General features: G+C 38.7%; 2 protein-coding genes across 3 annotated transcripts in view; one reads left to right on the top strand and one right to left on the bottom strand.

Moving 5' to 3' along the window:
• The window catches only part of GRIP1 (glutamate receptor interacting protein 1), a 227,729-nt gene extending 225,433 nt beyond the window's left edge, over positions 1–2,296 (top strand). The window contains 1 exon segment of the mRNA XM_040552728.1: positions 276–2,296. Within this exon segment, the coding sequence (XP_040408662.1) occupies positions 276–512 (237 nt within the window). The 3' untranslated portion in view covers positions 513–2,296.
• Positions 1,890–17,921, bottom strand: HELB (DNA helicase B). Of its 2 annotated transcripts, XM_040552752.1 has the most exons (14): positions 17,676–17,921; positions 16,127–16,498; positions 13,689–13,912; positions 11,778–12,311; positions 11,451–11,657; positions 9,857–10,028; positions 8,867–9,008; positions 8,480–8,610; positions 7,429–7,513; positions 5,963–6,022; positions 5,169–5,382; positions 4,151–4,285; positions 3,492–3,890; positions 1,890–3,041 (listed from the first exon to the last, which is right to left on the bottom strand). In XM_040552752.1, the coding sequence occupies exons 1-14, from the start codon at positions 17,878–17,880 to the stop codon at positions 2,952–2,954; spliced, it is 2,970 nt and encodes a 989-aa protein (XP_040408686.1). In that variant the 5' UTR covers positions 17,881–17,921; the 3' UTR covers positions 1,890–2,951. The 2 variants fall into 2 exon arrangements, with proteins under 2 accessions (XP_040408686.1, XP_040408676.1); XM_040552742.1 differs by having other exon boundaries at positions 11,451–12,311.
• Positions 17,922–19,731: the final 1,810 nt, after the last annotated feature.

Here is a 19,731-nt window from a genome sequence, read left to right as displayed (position 1 = left end):
GTTAAATATCGTGTATGGCGTAGGCATCATGACTACTGACAACCGCTATGATCGGGGCCAATAAGGCCATTTTAGCCACATTCCATTAAACAGCAAGTAAAGAACTTCACTGATGTCTTCAGATCAGATACCATGGTTAAACAGTCTTTTATTGGGCTGTTCTCTAGCTGCAAGATTTAAGTCAGATCTCATGGTCTCAAGGATGAATCTGTGTCTCTTGTGATCGTATTTCTTTGTCTTAAATAATAACGAAAAGCAATCTTCTAATTGTTCAGGTAAACCACGTTCGCACCAGAGACTTTGACTGCTGTCTGGTTGTGCCCCTCATCGCAGAATCTGGCAATAAGCTGGAATTGGTTATTAGCAGAAACCCACTGGCATGTCAGAAAGGAAGTGCAGACCAGCAGCCTTCAGCAGGGGGGGAATGGAGTGATCAGAACAATGCCTTCCTCCAACAGACTGGACATGCTAATGTTAATACAGAGACACGGGATCCTACAAATACATTATAGCAGAAAATAATTTTAGTGGGACATTTGGTAATAAAAGACAATTATGGTGCTAAATCCCTTTAAGATTTTTCTGAAGATAAGGCTCAGACACAATATAGCACTAAAAAGCACAGGAGGTCAGTCTGTCTGTCTCAAGGCTTGTATTAATTCATGGTCACGTTTTAAAAAGTTTAACTCTTTGTTAAGTCACTCCATTTCTAAACAATCTACCATTAGCAACAGTACCTAAGGGCATTTTTCCCCGAACAAGAAACTGGGGAGATGTTTAAACATGATTTAGATGTACCTTTCCCTTCATCATCAGCTGCTGTTTGAGGGAAAAAAGCATGGCGTTAACTTCTCCTAACAGTAGCGTCCAGGTTGATTTTTAAAAACATTTTAGCAGCAAGCCATTGTCTGATGGCCGAGGAAGAATGGTGTGCTGGCATCATGCTTTCTTGTTAACTGTCTAGCTCTGTAATTATGGGGACCTTGAGTCTGCTGGCAAGAATGGTATACTCTTCAGACAAAGCACGGTTTAGATGTTTTAACAAAGTGTTTTTAGGACGCTGCAGCATGTGGTGAACATTACTCCCCAACAACTGTGGTAAATTTTAGTAGCTCATATGTTATTCCCTATGCAATGAAATAATTAACGATAGGTCTTGCAACATGTAAGGCTTTTTAAGCAGAGACTTTTTTAGTGAGATTAAAAACCTCTGAAGGAGGATTACTGATGAGTAAAATTGAAAAGAGTTTAGACAAACTAGAAAGGTTTTAAAATAAAATGGATTTTTTTTTTAACTATCGCAGTGGAAGATTGATACAAAAGCTCCTTAATGATCCATAACCCTGTAAACTTCTACTGTTGTACACAAGCTTTTTAAATCAAACACTTTCTTGAGGGGACTAATGTCCTATTTAATATACTTTGTTTTCAGCCTTCTTTACGATAAACTTACCCCCTACAACACGTTTTTAGAATTTAAAATTGTAAATACATTTTACAAACTTCACAAATTCTCCCGCCTCCCCTCTCCCCCCCAAGCAATAAAATACTGCCAGTTGCTTTATATGCTCACCAGCAGCTGCTTTGGTTTATTCCAGTATTCGAGTTGTTATTGGTAATTATTGTTCTTGGTGAATATAATGATACTGGATTTGTACATTTGTAGAGTCTCCACATCTAAGCAATCACCTAACAGAGTTGCTTCTGGTCAATTTAAACTGTTTAACTGTATCCCTATTGCTGTTTCCAATACATAAAAAGCTCACCCTGCACACACAAATATGTCTGATTTATATTTCAGCACTACCAGAAAAGGTCAGAGTAACATTCAATGCTGAATCTTGTAAAAAAAAGAAAAAGTCCATGAGTCACTTAAATATGTATTTTTATTTGTAACAAATAAGTATTAAACTGTAAAGTATTTTTGTACAAATTTAATACTTTAATAGCATGATATTTATCGTCTATGTATGTTTTTTTGAAATTCAAACTGTTGCAAATATTTGTATGGAAAAAAATGTATAAATTGAAATAAACACTGATTTAAAGACATTAGAAACGAGGTAGCATTTTTCTATTTTACATGTAGAGTAGCAGTTTGAGTAAAAAAAAATACCATGTTTATGTTCATGGTACACTTTTTCCTGCTGTAGTATGAGTGAAAAAAAAAGTTTGTTAGAAGTAAGCAAGCTCTCTCCAAATTTTAATACAATTTGTCTGAAGTTTGTGTAAACATTCGTCTTTTTTAATCTCATAAATTGCAATACATCAAATCATGCAGTACACAAACACATGTGTAAAAAAGCGGCATGATATTTGAACCCTAGCTTGGAACGTTGCTTTTGTTCCCGAGATCATTAGCAGCATACGGCTTTATAGGGTAGCGCAGCGATGGCAAGTTTTACATCACTCACAAGTGCAAAGTGGGAAAAAATTTCTATGTCAATGATTGCGGCTTTTGTTTCTTGTTATAACAAGATTAAAATCCGTAATCCGTCAAAGCTTCATGCCCATAATTCTGCCACATTACAAGCAGGAATTTAGATTTTTCTAAACTATTTTGGCTGAAGACCAAACTGCAACTTTGGCACATCAATAATAGATTCTAATCGATGCTGCAGCATGAGGAGATAGATAAAACTTGCTATGGCTAGAGTGTTTAAACTACGAAATGCCCATGTATTATTCAAGGGAACTTCTGGATCCTAAAAGAACTGCAAGTTCCTTCTTCACCAAAACAAAAGACTGATAAGACTTTTGATGACTAATGCACCAAGGATCTACTAAAAACAGATCACTGAAAATATAAAAGACTCACTTTAAAATAAGCTGTTCTTAGAGAAAATACAGTTACAGGAAAGCTTTTGAAAATCATCTGCATACCCAGCTTCTCCATGCCAAAAATCTTGAACAAAACGGGTGTATTCATAAAGAGGACAGTTAATTGTCTGCTAGCTTTTGAAAAGCTTCCTAGGAGTTACGTGTTGCAAACTTAGACTTCGAAGTCTGGAAGAACCAAGTGGGGATTCTTGTACTATTGGCTGTGAAAACAAACAAACAAAATGTTATCAGAGTTTGGACCAGATCTAAAATACAGTAACAGCATCAAAAAATAAGAGCTCTTTACCCGTGACAGATATGAGATACAGTAAGAAAAAAATAATCTGTTAAGCATGTTTGCCTGTATAAAAATATATCTACTTCAATGAAGACATTGTATGTAAATGTGTCACAGCAGGTCAGCTCCTAAAAGTTGACTTCTGTGCACAAAGAATAAGCTAATAGAGAGTCTAAGCTAGACACTAGTTCACAATTAGTAGCAAGATGTATAAATTTACTACTACTGAAATTATAACTGATTCTTCCCTGTTGGTCAAGTATTACTCTGAGAAAATATCTGCCAAACTCGACTGCTTCACAAATTACTGGTCATCTTGAAAATTTTAATGTATTTAAACTTTGAATACTTTAAAAAGTAAGAAGGTACTTACAGAAGACGTTTTCATGGCATCCTCAGGATTCTCTGCACGACTTCGTTGTCTTTTATATGGACTTATCTGCTGCAAATTACCCATCCGCTCTTTTCTGAGATCTGCCGACCCTTCTTTAACCGGGTCAGTGCCAGGTTCAGATGGGTCAGGAGCATTCTTTGTCAGAGGAGAGGGCATTTGTTCTGGGCATGTGCTTGTTTCTGCAATTTCCTCTCTCAAAAATCTCTGTAAGCGAGTTTTTCTGGGAATGCTCTTGTTAGTGACTGCTCTCCTGAGGTGCGTCTCTTCAGCTATAACATAGACACGGCAGCGCCCTCTGGTCACGGCTGTGTACACGTGCTGCCAGTGCTGACGACCAGGATTGCCAACCACATACACCACGGTTTTTTCCTCAGAACCCTGAAACATGTTTAAAAACACCTTACAAAATTAAGATCTCCAGTAAGTAGTAAAAACTAAAAAATGAAAAGGACTGCTTACAACAACAGACTAGTTCGAGACAAACGGGGACACTCTTGACAGTATTTTCTGTCCTGCATTCAAGGAATTTTAGTTTCAAGAGAGCTTTGACGCTTCCTTGTGAAAATACAGTGCATTAGCAAGATAAAGGCATGAGAAAGCTTTATCACCCGATAGCTTTGTTTTGCTTCAGCTTTTACCTGAAAGGTGTGAATAGTTCTGGCCCACGCATGTTTTATATGACAGAGCTTCTTCAGAGCCTTATACTTCACAGTGAACGTGGAGCCGTACGTGCTGCTGATGGTCAATAAGCGCTGTTTATTAATTTCTACATCCTAAAGAAATAGCATAAGAACACTTAGCAGTAAGCGTGTATCAGCAGTTTGATCAATGTCTATACTTCCGCATGCGTCTATATGCTACCTTTCCGTGATATTATGACAGCTGCAGTGTCAACCAAGTGAAGTAGTTTCAGAAGACACTAAGCCCAAAAGATTACTATCTTTCACTGACCATCTTCAAGGAAAATTCTTTCACTGTACAGGGTCTACCCTGACTCCTCTTTAGTATGAAAAAATCCAAGAAAGGCAGTTTTAATACCCAGAAAATTTCAATTATCTTAGGACAAGATGAAATATTACCAGCGAGCCCACTTAACAATTTGTTGCCACAAACAAAGATGTCTGCTCTCTTCCACCAACCCTACACAGTCCCCAGGCACAAATACTGATATTTTCACTGGATCCTCTGCTGAGTCAATGCAATTCAATTCACTCGGGTGCTGAGCAGAAAAACACAGGATTGTGTGTTGGTGTGGGTTTCCTTCAGCTTACTTTTCTACTGGGGGAGAACTCAAGCTGTAACATCAGCTTTATTCTTCACTTAAGACTATGTGTCTACATCCAAAATACTATGTATTTCATTTCCAATACATTTGAGCATTTACAGAATTTATGACAAAAAAAAAAAGTCACAGCACTGAACAAGATCAGACCAACTGAAACTGATTTTACAAAAATGCCCAGAGATTTATTTTTAATTCTCTATTACAAATCTGCCTCTTTCTTGTAAAGGGGTAGCCTTGCACATGATAGTTTTTCAGAACAACTAGGTATCTGTTATGGACTAAACTTTGAGAATTGCTTTGTTCTGAGAACTCAGAAAGGACTGGATCAGTTACCACTATTTTCTGTGCTAGTTCCTTCATCAACAACTTACATCTGTTATGAAAAATATATCTCCATTGCACAGTCGTTTGCCATCCTCAGCAGTCGCTGAACTGAGGGTGGTTTCTCCATTTCTGCATTTATGATCCTCTTTCTGATCAGGACCCTCTCCAAAACCATGGCCTGGTAAGAGATCCTTGAGATATGTATTCCGTGTGCAGGAAATCTTGTCATCAATTTGAAATAAAAGTCGTCTTTTATGGTCTCTAGGTCAGAGGAAGAGAAAGTGAGAAATGTATTTACTACATATGCATTTACTATCACTTAGGATTTCTTCTCTTTCCCTTCTCTATACCGGGGCCAGAAAAAAATATTCAAAGCAGTTAAGAAAAATTGCATCTAAAAGATATGTCTTGAACTTCTGTAAAGCTTTCTGGAAAAAAAAAAAAAAAAAACAGCAACATGGTAGCGCCGAAATGCTGCTTCCAAAAATATTTCAGAATCTATTTAGAAATAGCATAATGGGGAAAAAAATATTAAGCTACATTTATGCCAATTTTAATTATTTAGCAATAATTCATTATCTCAGAATTCATATATGGACAATTTAAATGAAAGGAAAAGAATTTATCTTATCTGTTCAAAGACCAGGATGAAATTAAAAGACCTGTCAAAGAAACTTCATAGTAACAATGACCCCCTACTGTAAATAATCAGATCTAGATGATCTATTGGGAAAAAAAAATGTTTTATAATTTTATTTTATGTTGTTGGCCTGGTTATAACACTTTCAAAAACAAAGTGAGGTTCAACCTTCAAGGTAAAAATTGCAAAACACTAGCTTACCTGGTTAAATGCTTTGAATAGTGTTGACAACAAAGCTCGTTTATTAGATCGCAATCTTGCCTACATCACACAAAACAAGAACATGAACAGACTCATGATGTACTTAAGAATACTAAACGTAAAACAATTACATGCAATGCCATGTTAGCATTATAATTAAAAAGCAAAGGAAAAAGTTCATCTTAGCTGTGATGATTTTCCACCAATGATTGAAAACAATCACTAATTCAGAGTTTTGAAGATAAAGCAGTAATGGAACAGTTTTGTCTAAATATGATTGAAAGTGATGTCTGTGATGTGCACTTAGATTAGTTGGATTTACTTTTAACATAAAGAACAAAAGGAAAGCCTGGATAAAACCTGTCTGTGTATGTATTATAACTAGACAGAAGAGTTGGTCATTTTATATACTTGCTTTTTAAAGACGTGGAATTTTAACTTTTAAATGCAGATTAAGTACTTGTAAATATTAAGAAATCTTCAGTGGACATTGTTAATAACAGTATTGTACCCGAATGCAGAATGGAGAAATAAACTTGATTTCAGAGTATTTCAATATTCACAACAAAAACGTGAATCACGGACTCACAGAATGGTTTGGGTTGGAAGGGACCATAAAGACCACCCAGTTTCAACCCCCCCCACCACGGACAGGGACACTTCCCACTAGCCCAGGTTGCCCAAAGCCCCATCTGTTACCATTTCAGTGTTTCTGTGAAACCAGCTGTACTATTGATTGTCTGTGCTGGTTCACATAATCAGTGCTTGATATGTGAGCGAATCTTTCTTGAGAATTTGTTAGAGCCATACATCCTGCCCTTCTTAAACGACCAGTACTGTGCTTCCAAAGATCCACGTTACATATCTAGACCTGGCCCTCATCACATCTTCTCCCATTTGATTAAAGCCCACCTGTCACAGAAGCATGCATAAACAGTAAGGTTAAATGTTCCCATCGTGCATCCTGAAATTCACCGCTGCTATGATGGGATACATTTGAGTACAGACCACGTGATGACATCTCAACTGTCTCTCATCAGATTAAGGTGCAACACTGCGTTTTGTGGGTTCCTCCTGCAGTCCAGCCCTCACCTGTTGCTTCTGAAGAGCGCTGCCTTGTTGCCAACAGCACAGCACAGGCTCTCGGAGAATTTACTACGAAAACTCACCACTTAGTCCATCCTTCATTTACTTAACATAAACAGTACCGATGAACATAAACACAGAGTCAAAAAGCACGGTGCAAAATAACAGAAAAGTATACAGAAAATTTATAGAAAAATCTAGCAACTCTCCATGAAGAGACTAGGGGCAACCAGAAGGCTTAGGAGAAGTCATCTGGCCTGTTTTCTCTCTAGTAATTTTTATGATATCGTCACTAGTCTCTCCAGCTCAACACGGTCAGCTATTTTCAGACCGTGGCTGCTAGCAAAGATTTTTCAATGTCTGCCTATTTGCTCTTTTACCTTCTGAAAGCAATGAACTGTGATTGTCTGGCATCCTGCAATCCAGGTCCTTCTTTAAGTAAAGCCTTTATGGCGCTTTGCAAATCTGATTTAGAAGACATAAAAGATATGGCATAAAAAGTTGAAGAACAAACAATGTAAGAAAGAAAAACATAACTGAGTATGAAATCACTTTTGCTGCTTCAATGCCATTTCAACTTTTTAAATATATATGCACTTACACACACACACACACACACATGTATATATTATACACGCCACCCAAAAGGCATCATGCAGCTATCACACTGTCAAAATGGGAGACGAGTGTGATATGGAAGGAGAGAAATGCTTCTTTCTCTAATAAACAGCTTGTATTTCATGCAAAATAAGGTTTTGTTACAGCGCATAAGAGGTATGGATAGAGCATTATTTAACCGCAGGACTATACATTTAGATTTCACAGAAGAAATCCATTTTTAGTGTTCTGTTAGCTGAGTAAGTCACTAGAGTAAGATGAGTTGATAATACCCGCACTATTATTCTTTTTCCCCATTACACTGACGCATACAAAGTGGAGACCCCTCAATCCGCTTATCCAATAACGGTCCAAAACGAAAATGAATTATCCTGACCCCAAAACATCTTGAATGAAACACTGGTGTCCCCTTTGCTTCCAATTTCTTAACTTGATTCTAGAGTTGAGAGCACGTGCCTACAGCTGATCTTTACTCAGATGCTTCACTTCTGAAATGTGTAATCTTTTAAGGCCTGACAGCTCCAACCACAGCATGAATAGACAATTATATTTGATAGCACTGGTTGAAGCTGTATCACACCCATTTCAAACTGTAACTGGTGAGCTGGAGCTCTATAGCGTATCCTTTGCACCAATGGGTCTTGCTGTGTGCACTTAACTCAGGCAAAATTCAAAGGATGAACCTAGCATTTAAATCTATACCACAAACAAAATGAAAAAGACTAAAATCTCCCCAAAATGTTAATTCCAGCCAAACAGTCATTGCTTTACAAAAGGGAAGGTCAAGATCACAAACTGAGTGTACACACTTACTGTCACTGCCCCCACCAGAAGGTAAAGCGATAAAAATGAATTTCTTCTCAGGTCTTGGCATTGTCAGTGCTTTATTCCAACCAGAAACTTCCAACACCTCATCAAATTCAGGAAGCTTCCGCTGTGAGATTCTTCGCCGGAGCAATGGAGGGAAAACAGAAAAGAAAAATTGTTTCCAGTTAAAGGATTCTATCAGCCTGAAGTTCATCATTTATAAATTTTTGCTCGTATACTACACAATACATACTGACTGAAGACAGTGTTACTAATTTTGAATAAGAAGATGTAACAGAAGCAGTACCATAGATTCAAATCTTGATATGCTTTTGCAGGGAAAGCACCGTGTCTACTGCAAGAATGCTCCTTACACACTAAAGGGAATCCTACCTTGTTGCATTATCTACAATTAGTTGTGATTCAGCTCGGTGATTAGTTCGCAGTTCCACAGAAAAGCCTCTCGGTTTTAGACTCTCAAAGATATCAGGTAGCATGTTTCCCGGGTCTATACTTGGTAGCTGTCTAGTATCACCTAAACAGAATGGAAATTAGGCTTTGTGAGGAGCAATAACAGAACATTTAAAAAAAAAAAACAGCTTGGAAAAAAAACAACCACTGAAATTAATAAATACCCAACCTTCCACATAGTACCTCATAGTAGGAGGCTTTGGAATCACATGCTTCCTCAGTACATTTCACGTGAAATGAAACTTTCAAGTATCTAAGAAACTTTGTCTGGGGAATCAGACTGTTCTGTAGTTTAAATCTTTCATACTCCTCTCTCTGTAATGCCTAAATAGCAGGTACAAATCGCTCTGCATCATGAACACCAACAGTGATCAGATCTTATCCAAACACATTTTGAAAGTTACACATTTAAAAATGAATGACATAAATGGCATGCAAAAACCAAACATCTGAAAAAGCAGAAAACTGACATTTTACACTTGTTTTCCTTTCCGAATTAAAACTAGCTGATCCTAGCATTAAGAACCCCATGGCACCAGTCTTCTCACATCTGATTCATATGCTGACACTAGCTTCTTTAAATTTAAGGAAATGAGAAAAGTTTCTCGGTTGCAAGATATATAAAATAAGCTACCACGTGGAAGTCATAATACTTACAGAATCAGACAAAACACTACTAAGCAGATAACAGAGATACTGATACTTTCATACTGACAGATGAGAGAGAAAACTGTTGGAGTCTAGTCAGCCTAACCTGACTTTATGCGTAAGCAGAAATACCCAAGTACAGACCAACGTAACCTTCTGGGTATTTAAAGACCCACGAAGACCAGTGGCAGCTCTGATAGTTACACTGTATATTGTGTATTATTCAATACTTATTATCTTAATTATTTATTTCTTCCCACTTACCTAAAATAATAAGTTTGGCAAGCTGGGCATGCTCACATAAGAGTTTTAAAACTAAACTGAGAACATGTACAGACACCAAGCTTCCTTCATCCACAATCAGAACTGTCACAGTAGAAAACTTCCATGGAAATTCTTGTCCAGTCTGCCTCCATGATCTAAAACTATAGATGATCTAGAAACAAATCAAAATAAATTAAAAATAAATTAAAAATAAGTTCTGACACTAATAAGCTGAGACCAACTGCTTTTTAAAAGTGGACATAGCATGGTAGAACATCTTCTAATGTTCTATTTAGAAGTATTATCTGAAATTCTGAACTTACACCTGTAAGACTCAGAAGACTCAAACAGTCTTGTTTCCTTCCTCAGTGAACACGTTGCTAGCTGAGATAATCAGCACTTACTTGCATTAAAGCACAGAAATGCATCCTCAAATAGGGAGCTTTAACACAGGAAGATCAGCACAGGCATTTTGAGAATATCTACATATAAAATTCTGAAGCAAGTATGCACTTGTTCTGCTACATGATATGGGAAGAATTTGCTCGTACTCCAAATACACAGTATTCTTTCTGTAAGCATGGAAACCCTTAAATCTATTTCTGTGATTATCTCAATTGTAAATTAACCAGGTTATATCTCCTTCTCCCAGTGCTGGGCACAGGACGAGTCCTTACTGCTCAAGTCACACCTTGCTCTATTTGCTTACACTTCAAGCTACAGAAAACTGCTTCCAATGATTACCCCAACAATTCTGAAAAACAAATGGCAGGCCGGAGAGCACAGCTCTTTAATTTAATTTTATTTTTTTTCCTGCAGGGATCCCAAAGGCTATAAGGTCAGGATATAGGTTGCTCAGTAACAGAACGCCTCCTTCTACGGCTGCTTGTTCACGCTAATGAACCCCCCAACATTGCACAGAGAAGGGGAACAGGCGATTACCCAGTTTCCAACAGAACTTAAAATAAGCCCAATGTATTTTCTGTGTTATTATAGTTTTTAATTATACAGGTTATTCCACACCTCCAACATCTTCTTGGCACTTTCTGCCATCTACAACAACAGAGACTTATGTTTATTAACAGGTTTTTTTCTACTTTTTTTTCTAATAAGAAGAAGTTGCACAGTATTTGACTGTAGGTAGGAAAACAGTGCGAATAAAATTCATCTCATTGACCCCAGGCTACCGCTCTCTTCACATATGTGCAGGTATCAGTACGATTATTGTGCAACAGGACACTGGAAAACAGGTCTGCCATTTAAGGAGGTATTTCTGCTCTTCTATCTGCTACAGATTACGCAGAGTATAACTGAGGAGCTAAAAAGACCAGATCCCCCAAAAAAGGCACAAATTTGAGACGTATAAAAGTGAAAAAAAAGAAAAGTTACAGCAAATAATGTATTTGTAATGACTGATTTATGATTCCCCAAAATGTAATAATGATTTTCAAATGCTGACAAGCTGCACCTAAGCATTACCATTAGTAACTAAAAATGCTATAAGGAAATTTCAGTAACAAGTTTTTTTCTAAAACAAGAATGAACGCTGCCAAAAGGTTTTTTATAACACAAATTAAAAAAAGAAAGTCCTTACCTGATGCAGAGTGTATGCGGGAAGCCTGGTTTTTTCACTCAAAAGGCTTGCTGCTCTCCCTGTAGGTGCGGTAAATAGTACGTTCAAACGATTCTTTGTGCAAGTGTTCTCTGACTCCCAGTGATGATCAAAGGTATCCCATTCCTCAGATGCGTCCAGGTCTCCTTCAAAGTCCTTAGAAGCAGCTTCCACTTCTTTCTCTACCTGCTTTAAGTGACGAAAAAGGCAGCTAACAACTGTACTCTTCCCGCAACCTCCTTTTCCGCTTATGATTGTGACAGGATTAGAACAAATCTTTTCCATAGCTGTCACCTGATCTATATCTACCTCTCCTTTCCTTTGGGTGCCAGCTGTGGACTCCGTCTGTGGATTTTCAGAGTTGTGATTGCCTGGATTATCTTCCTTCAGGTGTTGCACTTCATGAGCCGAGACAGCATTCATTTCATCATCTGCCACTTCTCCTGACATCTCAGAAGTGTTAAGTATCTTTCTCGCGTCAACATTCAGTTGCCATGAGCAGTCTGACAGCAGATAACCTATATACATTGCAATGTCTCTTTCGGATTTGTAAAGATGAGGCAGAAACACGAGTTTTTTCTCCCTGATCACTATATTCTCATCTTTCAAAAATTCAAGAGATTGCCAAGCGTGCTCAATGGACATATTTTTGGATACAAAATTAGTTAATTCATCTTGATCTTCATAAGTGTGTCCCATTTCTCTACACCGTCTCTTGAGTTTATCATACAGAATTAATGCGTTCTTCTGCAAGTCAGGAATCTTCCGGAGGAGATGCTGACACTGACGGAAGGCTTCCCACGTTGCCTCACAGTAAGAAAGTTTCAGTTCCCTGTAGGTAATCTTCTCCCCAAAAAGAATAAAAGTAAACATATTTATTTCAGATATATCATTTTCCCTCTTCCTGGATAACATTCCTTTGAGTAAATATAAATTGCAGTTCGGGGAGTGGCTGTCTATAAAAGCACATGTATTTTTCACACTGTACATAATGTTTTTCGAGCTATATGAGAGCAAAATATTTAAAAAAAAAAAAAAAGACAGAATGATTACTCCTCTCTGTCACCCTTCTGTGTAAACACAAAACTTTAAAACTCAGAAAACTCAAACAGAAACTAAAGAGAACTTGTGTGCTCCTAATTAGCATGATTTCAAGTAAAGATGCAAACTGCAGAAACAGAGCACAGGTAAGACATTAACCAGAATATTATATCCAATTTGGAACACCATGATACTTCAAGAAACACACGACCTTTACAGAGACTAGAGAAAAATAGTGAAATACTGAGACATACAAAAAAGATGAACTATCAAGAAAAAAAAAAACATTTAGACTTGCTGAACCCAAAGAAAGAAAGCTAATGAGGGTCTTCAAGCAGTAAAAAACTGCAGTGAGAATGCAGATCCTTGTTATACAGAACGAGAGAAACAAGTTTAACGTGCATCAAGGAATAGTCAAATTATACATCAGTAAAAGCTTTTGAAAGGAAAGGACGTGACACACCGGAACAGATTGGATAGATTGCTGAGTCTCTGAAACTGGAGGTCTCTAAAGACAAGTCTAAACATCTGTCAGTGAAAGCACTGGAGGGCTGAAGCTGAGGGATTAACGAATTACATTTCCGAACTATTAAACTTCACCTCTCATCTGAGCTACACGTGTAGGTAGGTGAGGTGCAGCAGCGAAGTTGCACAGCAAGTGTAGCTGGTGTCAGCAAAGGAAAACAAGAAGGTAAACGGCAACTGCAGGTCCCATTATTAAAAAACAGGAGACCGTACAACCTCTTACAGCATAATTTATCTACCTTGCTATGAAACATAGGTCTTGTTCTATATATTAAGAATAGAAAATCTCATTTGCTGGCATAAAGCTGAAAAGTAGAACTGAGAGCTTTAAATTAGCTTTCTTACTTTTGACCCAATTACCTCAAGTAAATACTTGAGGTAATACTTTAAGGAATTTTCTATTCCTTAAAGAAACGACAAAACAAAAGGTTGTAACACGATCACATTTAAAATCTTTTGAGAAATTAACTGTAGACCAACTGAGGAAAAAAAATGTAAAACTGAGCCCAGTAAAGCATCCGGTTTAAAATGAGCTAGGCTTACCTCCTACACATGCCCAGGTAATAAACTGAACATAGCCAAAACAACACTGTATTCTAAGGAAGATCAAATGTAACGAACACCACACTTTTTACCCTGCTTAACATTACTTACCCTGCTGAATCCAAGTTTCCATGGCTCATTCTTTAATATCCCATCCAATTTTGTTAGCATCTCATCTTGAAAATGCACTGTCTCACCATCTGTATCATCGTTTTCAGTCCTTCTTTGCCAACTCACCGTATCCAAAAGACAGCAAAAATGGCGTGGCAGAAGAGTTGGCAAGAACTCCAGTATCATCGGAAAAGTCAGAGCTACCAATACTGCCTTGCCTGCAACTGTACGCACCATAAACCAAGAAAGTTTTAAGCAATATACAAAAATATTTGTAAAGGTAATTTAAACTGACTCTGGCTTTTATCCTTCTGTCTCCCCTGTATCCAAAGCACCTCTGATTTCTTCCACTTTCTTACTCTTTGTAATCCTTTTCAAATTCTTTTTAAGTCTGTTTTCCCTGAACTGCCTTAGAAAAAAAAATGTGAACAGATATAAACTGAAACTAAATGTACTCATGTGAAAAATACAAGTTACACATTTAGTTTAAACCGCATACACTACAGCCTGTTGTAGAAAGTCAGTTCAGACCTCACCACGCCTGTCCCTCCTATCTAAAGATAATTTTCATACAGACGTGAAAAAGAAAATTTAAAATCCAAAATAAAATGAAACAGACTTATAATACTGGATCAGCGCAGGAACTTAGGAAAATAGTGCTCCCCCCGGCTTTCTCAATGATCCCAAACTTAAGTTATCACTTCCCCTCTGTGGGTACCAGTCTTGCGATCTGCAAAAGGGGAATAATGAAACCGATTTCTTCTACACCTCACTTTAAAAACAAATTTTAGAAGAATGTGAGACTTCTACAAGTTTTATCTCTTGGCAAGAAAAAAAATGCAATTCTTAAGGAAGTGTCAAGGAAACTTCAGAACTCCAAATTTAAAACACCAATTTTTCTTGGTTAAGTACTTTTTGTCATAACTGTCTTACAGAAATGCAAAGGCGAGACATTTCCCCTTTGAAGCAAATGATTAGTTTTCAAGAGGAGAATCAACACGCACTGTTGTTGGGTAAAAACATCTTAATTGCTTGAGGAACAAATTGCTCAAGTTCAAAACATCTAATTGACAATCAAAAAAGTGACAATAGTAGTAATAGTAACATGGCATGGAGGGGGATAATTTTTTCCTATTTCCCAATGACAGAGAGAAAAGAGTTTAATCTGTAGCAAAGTAATTTAAGTTAGATATTAGGGAAAAATCCACCAACTACAAGAGCAGGAAACAGTAAGTTTAGCCACGCTGTGTAATCTTCTTCACCAAAAAAGTACAAATATATTAGACAATCAGAAGTGATCTACATATCCCATTAAAATTCTTGCAGCAAACTAGATGAGAGTTCCTCCCACTATACGATCCAATCTCTTTACGGTCATGAAAAGATCTGAAGTGCTAAGAACTTTTCTACCATTACAAAAACAAAACAAAAAGCCTGAAGTTATAGAATTGTGATTTTTTTCTCCTCCTTACACATGTGACTTGGAGGAAACAGCTCAAGTCTAGCAGACTTGTGAACTCTACTATCAGACATGATCTGACCTCCGAAACAGTCCCCTCCATCTTTTGACCTGCCACTGCCCAGTAAGCCAAGTACTGAAGACTTCAATGACATGCACGTGGTGGTAGATAGACCCAACCTGACAGTACAAATTTATGCACAGCTGCTGCTGGATTTAAAAGACCTCCTCCAAACCAGAGAACTGAGTCCCGTGGTACTGCTGTTACCCAAGTGGCTCTGTATGGCACCAGGCCAGGGCAGCCTCTGCCTGCATCAGCAACATGGGATAATGGAAACAGACCATTAGAGCAAAACAAAAGAGCTAGTGCTGTGCACATGCCTTAACTTTCCATATTTCAGTGGATTTTGCATCAAACCAGCTACACAACAGGATCGGGAGTCCCGAACCATCCCTGCTCCAGTGCTTCTGCACTGCACTCCCCAGCCATACAACCTGTAGGTGGGCAGGATTATAAAACACCTAGGCAGCTAAGCTGTTCGGTGCAACTGATCTGGACTGAGCTGAGGAATTAGCTGTTTGCACTACAAAGAAATAGCTGTACCATTTCTGAATACATATTTGCCCTAAAACGCATAACCACCATGTTTAAACAGTGCTGAAGACATTTTTAGTAAGCCTTATTATATCTGAATAAATCAATGAAAGCTACACCACCATCTTTTTCACCTGTAGCACAGACAATTCTACTTTGATAACCCTACAGATTTCAGGAAAGTCCTTGCATGTTAGTAACTGTATGTCCACCTTTAATCAGTCGTTCTACTGTCCTCAAATTTAAAAATGTGCAAGAATTTTTGCACGTTCAAAATTCTTTTGAATATACAGTTCATATGAAGACATGTCAGTTTGAACAAAGTATCTTAGAGATCTAATCATTAGCTTATAAAACTAACAAATTGGTACACGATATACCTACAGGATTCCAAAACATAGTGTAAGATATCAAAATCCTTGGTGCCTCCTTGTTTCTTCCCTGTTGGTAAATGTGAATATTGGAATTGTTTTAGTTTTTCTTCAAGATTTCCAAAACTCAGTGCACACTCGGGAGGAAGCCAAGTGAAAAACTGTTCTCTAAAATAATCGGGAACTCCGCATTCTTTAAGAAAGAGAGAAAAGACTTGTCGGTTGTTTTCTTCTATATCAGTCCGAAGAAAATATGATGGATATCCTTGCACAAAGTACTTAGACCCCACTTTTTTAACTTTAACGTTAACTTTCCACCAAGGGCCAACTAATGGAAAACGTCCAACTGCTTCATATTCCTCTTTGGAGTTCTCTTGTATGACAACTGAAACATTAAAAAGAAAAATGAAACCACTGTTATTGGCAGCTGTAAAGAATAAAAGTTTGGTTTAATTGGAAGAGGTGTTTTTTGTTCAAAGCTTATTTTTATCTTTTGTATGATAAGTTACAGTAATAAAAGTAAAGAAGCACGGTTTTCATAAAATTCCTAATGTCAGCCTTTTCTGTAGTATTTAAAAATGAGTACATTCAACCTCAGAAACAAGTACTCAAATGGCTTCTCTAGGTGTGAGAGCTACAAAATTAAACGTGTACGAACATTTATCAAATCAATTAAGGACACAAACATACAGTTTAATACTACACCATTTATGCCAAGGTAGAGTGCAATTCAATCCTGAATGACTTTGTCACATAGTATTGTATCATGATGCCTGCATGCTCTTTAGATACATTTCTATACCAAATATTTTCTGCAGCCGAACCAGCCAAAATTATAAGCAACTAACAGCTCCAAAATAATAACCCGTAACATTTTGCATGACCTGGTTTGCCCCCTCTTTCCATCCTCTCTCCCTCATGCACTTAGTAATACACAGGTCCTCAGTGTCTGCAGATCTTAGGCCTATGACGTTTTTTCTGTGTATTTTCCCCGTGCCACCCAGCTGAATTTAGCAGTTTTTTAAACAACTTATGGATAAAATATTTCTACTAAGCAGAAGTTGCTCCAATGTCACTGGCCTGAGTACTCGACCTAGGGAATCTTGAAGGCCAACTATCATCACTCTTAGATGCCATGTAGGTTAAAAAAATAAATAAAATAAAAGAGTTTGAATGGAAAAACTTTACGCTTTTCTACTTTTGCTGTGCGTGGTCATATGACTGAGTGTGTACACTTCTTTCTGCTACCTGTGTGAGATTCACCACCTACTTTGCATTGCTTTACCTTATCACAAAATCAGTAACTGGGGAGTCTGGGTTTGATTACTTTAAAATTAAGAAGCAAATAAGAATAATATAAAGGTCTCCTGGCCTCAGCACCGAAGCTGCCCGGCTCCCTCAGGGAGGCCTCCCCCGAGGCTGGGCTGGGCGCGGAGCGTGTCCCGGCCCGGTGCCCACCTCAGGACATGGAGGACGGGAGGGACATGGAGGACATGGAGGGACGGGGAGGACACGGAGGACACGAAGGACAAGGGCACCCCCCACCCCCCGCCGCCCCTCACCGGCCCGGCGCGGGGGTAGCGCGGCCGCCATCTCCCGCCCGGCGGCCTCCAGCAGCGCGGCCTCCGCCAAGTGCAGCTCCTCGTCGGCCTCCTCCTCCTCCTCTTCCTCCTCCGAGCCCCCGTCCTCCGAGCCCCGGGGGTCTCGCCGCAGGGGCAGCAGCACCCCGCACAGCTCCGACGGCGGCCCTCGCCCCGCCGCCGCCATGTCGCGCCTCGCCCGGCCCTCCCGGGGTGGCGGAGGAGCAGGGGCGGTGACGGAGGCCAGGCCCGAGGCTCTCTCCCCGCAGCAGCTTGTGCTTTCCCGCTGGCACCTACCGCACAAAGACCGCTTTTTTTTTTTTTTTTTTTTTTAATAATTTACACTGTAATTCCGTGTCTCTGTACAACTCCAACCACAAAAACTCCAAATAATAACATCAAATCTCCGGTATATCCTATTACACTTCGCCTAGCTGCCCCCAAAAATGCTATAATACTGTGCACATCAGGTGTGTAGCTAAAACATTTTTCCATCAGATTCTTGTTTAAAACCACCTGTACTTCCCTGCATTACACTCCAACTTACTTAGCTGCTTACTCTTTTCTTTTGCACAGCACTGCAGATCTTTGTCTTTTCTGAAACTTTACCGAAGAGTAGTTTCGCATTTTCTTGCATATCACTGATTTTAAAAATAATAATAATAATACCAAGCCATATTGTGTTTAGCACTGATGTTCGCTGAAGCCCACTAGAAACCTTGAGATTCAATGAAGGAAGCAGATGTTTTTAGGATGTGTTTCAAACTTTTTCACTAGTTAGTGGTTAATATGTTAATTTTGTCAGGTTATTATGTAGCACTATTTCTTTAACAATTTGTCACATACTTCTGTTTCTGAATGTTCACCCCTATCAGCTGATAGATCATAGAATCACAGAATGGTTTGGGTTGGAAGGGACCTTAAAGCCCACCCAGCTCCACCCCCCTGCCATGGGCAGGGACACCTCCCACCAGACCAGGTTGCCCAAAGCCCCATCCAGCCTGGCCTTGAGCACCTCCAGGGGTGGGGCATCCACAGCTGCTCTGGGCAGCCTGTGCCAGGGCCTCACCACCCTCATAGTAAAGAATTTCTTCCAAATATGTAATCTAGAAAGCATAGCGTACAGGGAGGATCACCTCCCTTGACCTGCTGGCCATGCTGCTTTTGATGCAGTCTAGGATATGACTGGCTTTCAAGATATTTTCATCAAAGAATTAAATCAAGTTTGTTTGATGAGGTTTATTTTCAAAATGATAAAATTATTTCTGATTGGACTTCTGTTTTTATTTGCCTCCTCTTTAATTTTTTCACCTGCGTCCCATTTCAGCTCTTCCTTTGCTTTGCTCTGGGCTCGAGTCACACTAGTTGAACTGCGGGTCACTACAGATGCCTTCTGCCACTTCAGAGAACAAGCACACAGGTTAACGGAGAGGCAAAAGGCAGTAGGTGCTGGTACAAAGACTGGGGGATCCTTCTTTTTTTAAACCGATTAAGTGGGTACTTTTACACTCTCAAATGCAACAGAGAAATCTTGCACTAAGTAATTTTGACAAAGCAGCTGTTAGTTTGCCTGGCTTCTGAGATGTCTGCAGCATAGGCATGCCTTTCAAAACAGTAAGACATGGTTTTTGTACATATGTTTTGGGAAAGTGGTGTATACTTAAATACATCAAAACAATATACAATATATTTCGTTTTGATCTAAGCTAAAAGAGACCTAATCCTTTTTCACATTGTTTCATGGCTCCTTCCCATATATGATTTAGAACCTCCTTCATTTGCAGTACCCAAGAGAGAAGGACCTTTTTGCCTTCTTCCTCCCTACAAAACCGAGGGGCCTCCAGCTCAATCACACAGAATCCTTCTGTCCCAGAGTGGTTCTCTGCCACTTCTCCATCTCTGGAAATGCTACCAATGTTACTATGTCAGTAATGCCTATGAAAAGACAGAGACAAGTAAACACAACTTCATGATTTTTAAAACCAGCTGCAAGTCATGCAAACATTGAGTCTTGGAAAAGTTGTTTTCAGTTCTTGTC

This window comes from Cygnus olor, chromosome 1 (assembly GCF_009769625.2).
Source record: "Cygnus olor isolate bCygOlo1 chromosome 1, bCygOlo1.pri.v2, whole genome shotgun sequence".
NCBI classification, from domain to species: domain Eukaryota; kingdom Metazoa; phylum Chordata; class Aves; order Anseriformes; family Anatidae; genus Cygnus; species Cygnus olor.
Note: the sequence above shows the minus strand (reverse complement) of the source record. Positions and strands in the feature narration are given on the sequence as shown.